The sequence below is a fragment of the Echinops telfairi genome, unplaced genomic scaffold (assembly GCF_000313985.2).
Source record: "Echinops telfairi isolate 266 unplaced genomic scaffold, ASM31398v2 ScPeMD7_6;HRSCAF=24_0, whole genome shotgun sequence".
Classification (NCBI taxonomy): Eukaryota; Metazoa; Chordata; class Mammalia; order Afrosoricida; family Tenrecidae; genus Echinops; species Echinops telfairi.
Genome location: NW_022103902.1, coordinates 1,219,705 through 1,228,728, shown reverse-complemented (window position 1 = coordinate 1,228,728; position 9,024 = coordinate 1,219,705). Strand labels below are relative to the sequence as shown.

Genomic DNA, 9,024 nt, shown 5'->3' with positions numbered 1-9,024 from the left:
AGATGGTATCTCTTGGTTGCTTTAATTTGCATCTCTCTGACCCGGAGCATGTTCTCATGTTTATTGGTCATACAGGGTTCCTCCCGAGTGACACTTCTGAGAAAAGAGAATATTAAGGGAAAAACTGAGGGAAAAGGAAAAAGATGAAAAGGGGGGAAAAGAGCAATAAGATTGAAAAAAAAGAAAGCAGAGAAAGAAAAGGGAAAAAAGAAAGAAAACGGGGGCTTGGAGCAGGAACTCAGAGCGGAGAAAACTGCATTGCCCAGGGTCCCTGCTTTCGGTCAGCACTTTTTGTTATCCAAGGCTCGCACAGGGCGGGTGGGGGCATGGTGGGTGGAATGCCTGGTCCTGGGTGAGTGCCTCCCGGCCTCGGTGCTGTCTGGTCTGTGACAAGGCCCCCTGATCTGGAAGTAGTTTGTGTCTGCTCAGAGGGTGACTAAGGTCAGGGTGCCTTTTTGGGGGCTTTTAGGGTAGCTGGGGGCAGAGGCAGTGGTTGTGGAAAGAGTCCTTGTCTCCCAGGATTGCCCGGGAGCTGGAGCTTGTGTTGTGCTGTCCGATGTGGCTGAGTTCTGGCGCCTTCGTATGTGTGGGAGGTGCACCCGGATCCTGCTTCATGAGGGAAAGGTTCCGACCTGGGGCAGAGCAGAGGCTGTGCAGAGCATGGTGCTAATCAGCCACTAGGTGGGTCAGGGTGGGGACTGCCTATGCTTCTACTCACCAGGACTTCCCGGGGAGCAGAGGGTCCCATCTTTGTATTCATTAGCTAAGGGTTGACTTTTGTGTTGTCAGGCTGCTGTCTTAATCAAATACTACCTTGTTAGAGTTCAAGATGGCCGTACATCAAGCCAGCAACCTCCTTTCTCACTACTTCTTGTTCAATTTATCATTTCCCCCCGAAAGTCATGGTCCAGGCTTAGCTTCCTCTGTTTCGTTTGCTCCCATGTTTTGTTGTCGATGTCCAGTGTAGTGTGTCGGCCCAGCCCGCCGTCTCGCTGACTGACGTCTTTTGTAAGGTCTGCCCTACTTCTGGTACCAATTGCAAGTTCGGAGGGTTCTCAAGACCACCTTTAGTTTTGATAGTTCACTAGATGGACTCATACAGTTTGATGAAAGCTATTATACGAATGGACGCATTATAGCTAATGGTTATGGCTTATTACACCTAAACGATCCAGTCAAGGAAATCAGCTAAGAGAAGAATTGTGTACAACAGAGTCCAGGAAAGTAACAACTAGAGCTCCACTTGCCCTCTTCTTGTAGAATTAGAACACTATTAATGTTATTGATTTGTGCCAATATACATGAATCATTGCCAGTTTAGGAAACTCCTGAACCTTGGAGTTCACAAGTTTATTTGATAGCATACAATGTAACCACGGTTAACTGTTCACAGGTCTGCTATCAGTTTCCAGAAGATGGAGCTAATATTGTGTCGCCACTCCCCCCCTTTACTTCATGTTGTTGTGACTCAGTGCTTCCATTGCTACTATCTGGGTGGCCCAAGGTCCCCACTGGAAATCGCATTGTTCCTGTTTGACTGCTCAGGGCCTCCAGGCAAACAAAGACTCCTAGAAGGCTTGGCATGTCTGTGATTTAGAATAGTGGTGGGTACCTTCTTTCTGCCAAGGGCTATTTGGATGTGTATAACATCATTTGTGCACGACGTAGTCAACCATTTCAGTAACTCACCCCTAACATGATGGCTGGAAGGCTTCTCTTTGGTGATGCATGGGGCTTTAGCTGGTATGGATGATTTTGTGGGCCGTATGTGGCCTAAGCGCTGAGTTTCCCACCCTGGTTTAGATGTTTCTGCCCTGGAGCAAAGGTGAAGACTCTTTTGAGTCACTTTCTTTACAACACAGGCCACTGCTAGCCTTTGACCACGGCCCTCCTACCAGCAAAATGATCCTACACCTTGCATTTAGAGGGAGATGGAATGATTTAAACAAACAAGTAATCTATCCTGAAAAGCTGTTTACATGCATTTTCATACCACTTTAGAAAAAAAATAAGGCCCTTTTTAGAATTTTATCATTGTACCTTTGTGTGGTTCTATGGATAATTTTGTATTTTACTGTGACCTGTAACAACAGTCTTAGCAGTGAAAGTCTTAAAATTGATTTTCGGTTTACTTTGTAATATAAATGACTTTAAGTATTTAAGTATTTAAGTTAAATTGAGTTGTTGAAAAAAGTCTAGTTCTCATGAAAATCCAATTTTCTTTTAAAAAATGCCTTTGAAAGATCACTTAACATAATTTATTTATATTGTTAAGGTATGTAATAGCCTTTGGATATTTGTCTGAGATAATGTATTTGACAACCAATGTTTTTACACCTTTGTGAAACTGTTGCAAATGATAGAGAGATCTCCTTGAGTCACTTTACTTTACTGATGATTTCAGGTATTTAGAGGTAGAGTGGGAAGTGAAACGAAAAACTCATCGTGAATTTAGCAAAACCAACATGGTGGACTTATGCCCTAAAGTTCCCAAGCAAGATAATAGTAGTGATTGTGGAGTATATTTACTGCAGTATGTGGAAAGCTTCTTCAAGGTATGTGGAGCTATACAGAAAGACATTGTTTACTCACAGTTGTCCCCATATTCAAATTATTTGGCAAGCTGAGAAAACAGTGTTACTTGTCATCATGAAAAATGAAAAGAGAAATGGAAGAAGTAGAGCCACGGATGATCTAAATATCAGAGCTTTCAAATCAGAATTTTTAAATGATTGGATTAATATATATGAAAAAAAATAGAACCAAAGATAAACAATGTGGGTGAAGAGATGGAATTCAGATTCACTTAACAAAATAAATGGTAGTGGCTATTCTAGAGCTGAATATGTATAATGATATATCTGAAATTAAAAACTTACTGAGTGGATTTAATAGCAGACTAGATACAGCAGAAGATAGGATTAGTGCACTTGCCCAGAGGAGGATAGCAAATTGTAGGTCAGAGAGAGGGGAAAAAACTGAAGAGAACAAAGCATGAGACAAGGGTGATGCTGTTAACACATCTGATTTACATGAAATTGGATTTCCTGAAGGAATGCAGGCAGAGAGAATGGGGCAGGCCTCGTGTTTAAATAATATTTAAGAAGCCTAGCTAACCAGAAGCTGGATAAACTGCTGACAGCCAGAGGTGGTGTATTCAGTTCCCTGCAGCTTCTGTAGGGGGATATAGGATATTGAGAAATGTAAGATGGCATGGGATCACACTTGACTCACTGAACTGTCAGCTCATTGCTGTGTCATTGCACTGTGATTTCTGAATTTGAAAATAGGAACCAGGGTATTTTTGACCAAGAGTCTGCTTGGAAAGGGCTTAAAGGGACTTAGAAGGAAAGTGAGGGTAAGTTAACAGTATACAGATAGAGGTTTGGGCATTCTTAATATTGAGGAGGAATGATACTATATATTAGAAGATGATACACATATGGTACAGTTACGTGTCAGATTTCCCCTCCTTTGTGTCAGGGTGACAATTCCAGTTCCCAAATATTATCTCCAAAGATACTAGATTTTGTTTCTAGAAGGCTCAAGTTCCATATTGTCTAACATCTTTTGGGTCTGTTACATAATCTTACTTTATATAAACTCATCCTATAGAATATACTTCTAATAGAGGTTGTAGCACCATATAAAATTTCTGCGGGGTGGGAGAACCAACCCTCGCATTTTGCAATTTTGTACATCAGTGTAACAGCTTAGGATGGCGCAAACCACTAAAGCTTATGGAACTTTGCATAAAAACTTACCCAAACAATAATAGTTCTAATAAAAATACTAATATGGTTAAATTTACAGTGGCATTTGTTTATAGAATCATAGTTCATTCTTTTACCCAGTGACTCTTTCTTCATTCAAGATATAAGCCCTTCTAACATCTCTTTTCCAATAGCTTCATCAAAATTGTAACCATGACCCACGGACAGCTTTCTTTAACCCTTTATTTAATTTTTAATTACAGAGGGAAATATCTTTGCAAACTCTTGATGTATACTTGTAGATCTCCTAGTTTAATATAATGGAAAATGTAGTGGTTCTTGAAAACTCTACATTTCATGCACTAGAGCAAGGTACTTATGCAGGATTTTCTATTTTTATCTGATGTTCTTCATATATTTATAAAACTTTTCTTTAATTGTCTTAATAGTTTCAAAATAATTGTTGCAAAAATTTTCAAGCAGCCTGATTCTTCTGCATTATACTCCCATTTACCAGGACTGTGTGAGCAAATTTACTTAAACATTCATCATAGCAAAACATGTGATACTTCATTTTGATATTCAGAAGTTAGAAATTTAATTCAAATTGTTTAAAATTGATTGTGGTGAATTGTATATTTTGAATAGGTGCATATATTTAAATAAATGTATATATATTTAACTTAACAGTTACAGGTTTCTTTTTTTAAAAATCATTTTATTGGGGCTCGTACAACTCTTATCACAATCCATACATGCATCAATTGTGTAAAGCACCCTTATTCAGGTTTCTTATAGAAAGGAATTTGAAACAAGATAAAAAATTATGCTGCTGAAATGATTGCAATGTTTCTTTTCTCTCCTTAGGACCCTATTGTTAATTTTGAACTTCCAATTCATTTGGAGAAGTGGTTTCCACGTCATGTGATCAAGACCAAACGGGAAGATATTCGAGAGCTCATTTTGAGACTCCATTTACAGCAACAGAAGGGCAGCAGTAGCTAGTTAATCTCCGCAAAGAGATGTTCCAGAGGATTACTGAACAGCCACTTACCAGCATTTGCATTAGCCAAGTCACAAGAACAATAACCTGTAGTTTTATGAGTCATTGGATGTGATTTAAAATACATACACTTTATTATTAGGATTGTTGCTATCTCATAGATGGGGAGGGTACTAGGGTGGCAGAGGAACTTGCTAAATAGAAGTTAAAATTCCGTAACTTTCTTTTCTTTCTTTTTTTTTTTTTTGAGTGAAGATGCTTGGATTATGCAATAGCATGTAATGTGGCAATGGTTTTGTACATAATTAAACCGTGTGATCTGTACTTTTACATGACTGGGAGTTGAAGGGAGTTAGGGTCTTCCTGGTGTCAGCCCCAGTGCTTGTCACATTTGTTGACAAGTCCTGATATTGTAATTCTGTTCTTTGCAGCTCAAGCATGCAGTACGAATACTGTGTATTTTTTAAAAGAATTTACTATCAAGGCTTCAGAAATGCCATTTACGGCATACCTTCTGTATAGTGTAAAAGAGGACATTCAGGTTAGGGAGATGGAAAAACCCTTCTTTGACAATGCAGCTGATCATGTTCCTGAGCTGCCCAGTGTTCCTCTCCCCACTCCCCAGTTTCTCTCAGCATCATGTGGCAATGAGGGTATTTCCTCCTTCACTGATGGTGAAGTTTGGAATAGACTAAAAAACTGGAGTTTTAAAAATGGGTTTCTTTCTGAAATTAAAGAAACAAAGTCAAAAAAGAAAGGAAAAAAGTGTAGCTGTCCACAATAGGTTTTTAAAATTACATACATAGCTGGTCAACTCAATGTAAATATTCACTCCTGTGTTATTCCAAAAAAAAAATATAAAATACATATATATATATATATATAGTTTCTATACGTAAAGAAGATACACTTGGTGTCCTCATAACTAACCACCCCCCCAAATTTCCCAAAGTCTTATTTATTAATGATTAGAACTAAGTATATAATTTTATAGCTATTGTACCCAGTGTTCATCGGCAAAACAAGATTATTCTCACTTCTCATATTTCAAAATTGTCGTTTTTAGAGACCTATGGTCCACATAGAGCTTAAGTTTTTCAGGTAATTGCTTTAATGAATTCATGTAATGATGGTGGAAATACATCTGATTAAACACTTGAGAGCTTTCTGATTTACTTTCATGTTATCAGGAATATTTGATCATGATCAATGATCAGGATATCTGATTTTATATAATATTTTCTCTATAAGAAAGATGTTCTTTAAAAATATTATTTTAATCTTCTGTTTTTAAGCATCTCTTGAATTTAAATTCTAAGTATATAAAGCAGTAAAACAAAGACAATTTAAGATAAGGCTATAAACAGTGAACATTTTATTTCTAAATCATGTGAATGGAGGTGGTTAAAGCTCAGTGTCCTAAACTTTTATTAATCTCATCACCATCTTTATATTGTTAGAAGTATTTGTCTTCTGGAGTTTTCATAGAAACATGGTTATTCGTTCATCATTCATTCCTAATTTATGTGTTATGTGGGGGTACCTTTTTAGGTGACTCTAAATTATGCCTCACATCTGACTTTGGGTACAAGTGTATATGACATTTTGTGATTTCTTCTCTGTTTTGTTTATGTCTTTGAAGATACCACTGTCCTTGATCATGTTTTGAAGATTGTTTAAAGTTCATTTTCCAAAATTCATGTGGAAATAGTGCTTTGAGAATATCAATATTTTATATTAAACATATTTCCAATTCATTAGATTGAAGTGTAATTTTTTCTTAAGAAACTTAGTAATCGGTGAGAGTGGCGATACAGGGAGGCTGTAGGGTGGGTTGGAAGTGGGGAATCGATTACAGGGATCTACATATAACCTCCTCCCTGGGGGACGGAAAACAGAAAAGTGGGTGAAGGGAGACGTGTGACAGTGTAAGATATGACAAAATAATAATTTATAAATTGTCAAGGGTTCATGAGGGAGGGGGAAAAATGAGCTGATGTCGGGCTTAAGTGGAGAGCAAATGTTTTGAGAATGATGAGGGCAGTGAATGTACGAATGTGCTTTACACAATTGATGTATGCATGGATTGTGATAAGAGATGTATGAGTCCCCAATAAAATGATTAAGAGAAAAGAAAGGCCAATGAGAGTCCAGTCCTTTGAGAAAATCTATAAAGATTGTTCCACTGGATACTGCAAAACAGTTGCCACAAACTTTTTTTTAATAATCATTTTATTGGGGGCGTGTACAATTCTTATCACAATCCATACATCCATCCATTGTGTCAAGCACATTTGTACATTTGTTGCCATCATCATACTCAACACATTTGCTTTCTGCTTGAGCCCTTAATAACAGCTCCTCATTTTCTCTCCTCCGTTCCCCCTTCCCTCTCCCTCATGAACTCTTCATAATTCATTAATTATTATTATTTTGTCATAATCTTACCTTGTCGGACGTCTCCCTTCACCCACTTTTCTTTTGTCCATCCCCCAGGGAGGAGGTTATGTGTAGCTCCTCGTATTCGGTTCCACCTTTCCAAACCACTCCCTCTACCCTCCCCGCATCCCCACCCATACCACTGGTCCTGAAGGGATCATCTGCCCTGGATTCCCTGTGTTTCCAGTTCCTATCTGTACCAGTATACATGCTCTAGTCTAGCTTTATTTGTAAGGTAGAATTGGGCTCATGATAGTCGGGGGAAGAAGTATTTAAGAACTAGAGGAAAGCTAGATGTTTCATTGTTGCTACCCTGCACCCTGACTGGCTCATCTCCCTGCAACCCTTCTGTAAGGGGGTGTCCAGTTGCCTACAGATGGGCTTTGGGTCTCCACTCTGCACTCCCCCTCATTTACAATGATATGATTTTTTGCTCTTTGATCTATAGGCCTTAGTTTGAAATGGCCTAGCAAATCTCCTCAGATCACTGTTTTGATTAGGTACCAAAGAGACAAAGACAAATGTATTACTAAGAGTTCTTATAGCAGCTATCACTGATTGTTCAGATGTGCTTAAAAGTGTGTTATTTTAAATAAATCCAGTCGTTTGATTTGAAATTAAAAAAAAACTAATCACGAAAAAAATCTCATTGGATACTGTCTAGTGACTATCTTTTTTTCCTTTTTAAAAAAATTTATTGGGAGTTAATACAGATATCATTCCATAGTTCAGTCACATCAAGTAGTATTGTACATTTATTGCATCCGGGTTTTTGTTGTTGTTGTTTTTTTAAAATTATTTTTTCCAGGACCCTCAACCACCTCCCCCCGCCCCCGCCACACACACACCATTACATCCGTTTTAAAACATTCTTTTTGGTATTTCCTCAGGACTTCCTTGCTCTGCTCCTCTTGCTGTTCTGTTGCACACCCTTAGTGTATTTCCTCGGTGTGGTGAGATCAGATCAGGCATAATTCACACACTGTCTCCAGTGTTGTCCCCTGTAGGACTATGGGTCAGTGAGGGATGTCTTGTCTGTTAGTGGGGCCAGCCATATGGGCCTCTCTGTGCATTGGCTGCTCTGAGCTGGAGCAGGAGAGAGCCCTTACTTTATTACTGTGTACACGTCTGTCTTCAGTGGTTGTGTCAGTAAAGTGGGCACCCACTGATACGATTACACCTTGTGGTCAGACAGGCTGGTGTGCTTCTTCCATGTGGGCTTTGATGCTTCTCAGCTAGATGGCCGCTTGTTTGTCTTCAAGCCTTTAAGACCCCAGATGCTATATCTTTTAATAGCCGGGCACCATCAACTGTCTTCGCCACATTTGCTTATGCACCCGTTTGTCTTCAGCAATCGTATCATGGAAGTGTGCACACAATGATAGGATTTTTTTTTGTTCTTCGATGCCTGATAACTGATCCCTTTGGCACCTCGTGGTCACACAGGCTGGTGCCTCATTGTACAGCCAGGGGTGTGGCAAGACTGACCGATCCCCTTTATTTGTGGTTCACACATTGTTTCAGACTTACCAGCCGTTTAGTGGAAGTTGTGGAGACATGGATAGAAGAACCATATTAAGGTTTTACTTCGCCACAATGTTAAAAATAATTTGTAGCCACTTTGTTGATCAAGAACGTAATTTACCGTCTTTAAGTCTACACAAACTACCCATTGATGTTCTGGGTAATTACTTTTTTCCAAGACTAAGGAGATGGGCTTGTATTCCTTTCATCCTGATGGGGTGACCAATTGGGATAGAACCATCTTTGTTACCATTATTTAAAAGAACACATTTCATACTGTCAATGGAAAAATGCCACTCATTTGTATTATATTTTGAAAGACCAATTTTCTTCAGAAGGGTTCCA

The 9,024-nt window shown here is 38.8% G+C and overlaps 1 protein-coding gene and 1 pseudogene across 1 annotated transcript in view; both read left to right on the top strand.

The window, feature by feature from the left end:
- Positions 1–5,520, top strand: part of LOC101644462 (sentrin-specific protease 7) — a 53,387-nt gene extending 47,867 nt beyond the window's left edge. Inside the window, exons 15-16 of the mRNA XM_045286147.1 lie at positions 2,405–2,555; positions 4,581–5,520. Coding sequence (XP_045142082.1) covers positions 2,405–2,555; positions 4,581–4,718 — 289 coding nt within the window. The 3' untranslated portion in view covers positions 4,719–5,520. The remainder of the gene's footprint in view (positions 1–2,404; positions 2,556–4,580) is intronic.
- The window catches only part of LOC123521235, an 11,147-nt pseudogene continuing 7,332 nt past the window's right edge, over positions 5,210–9,024 (top strand).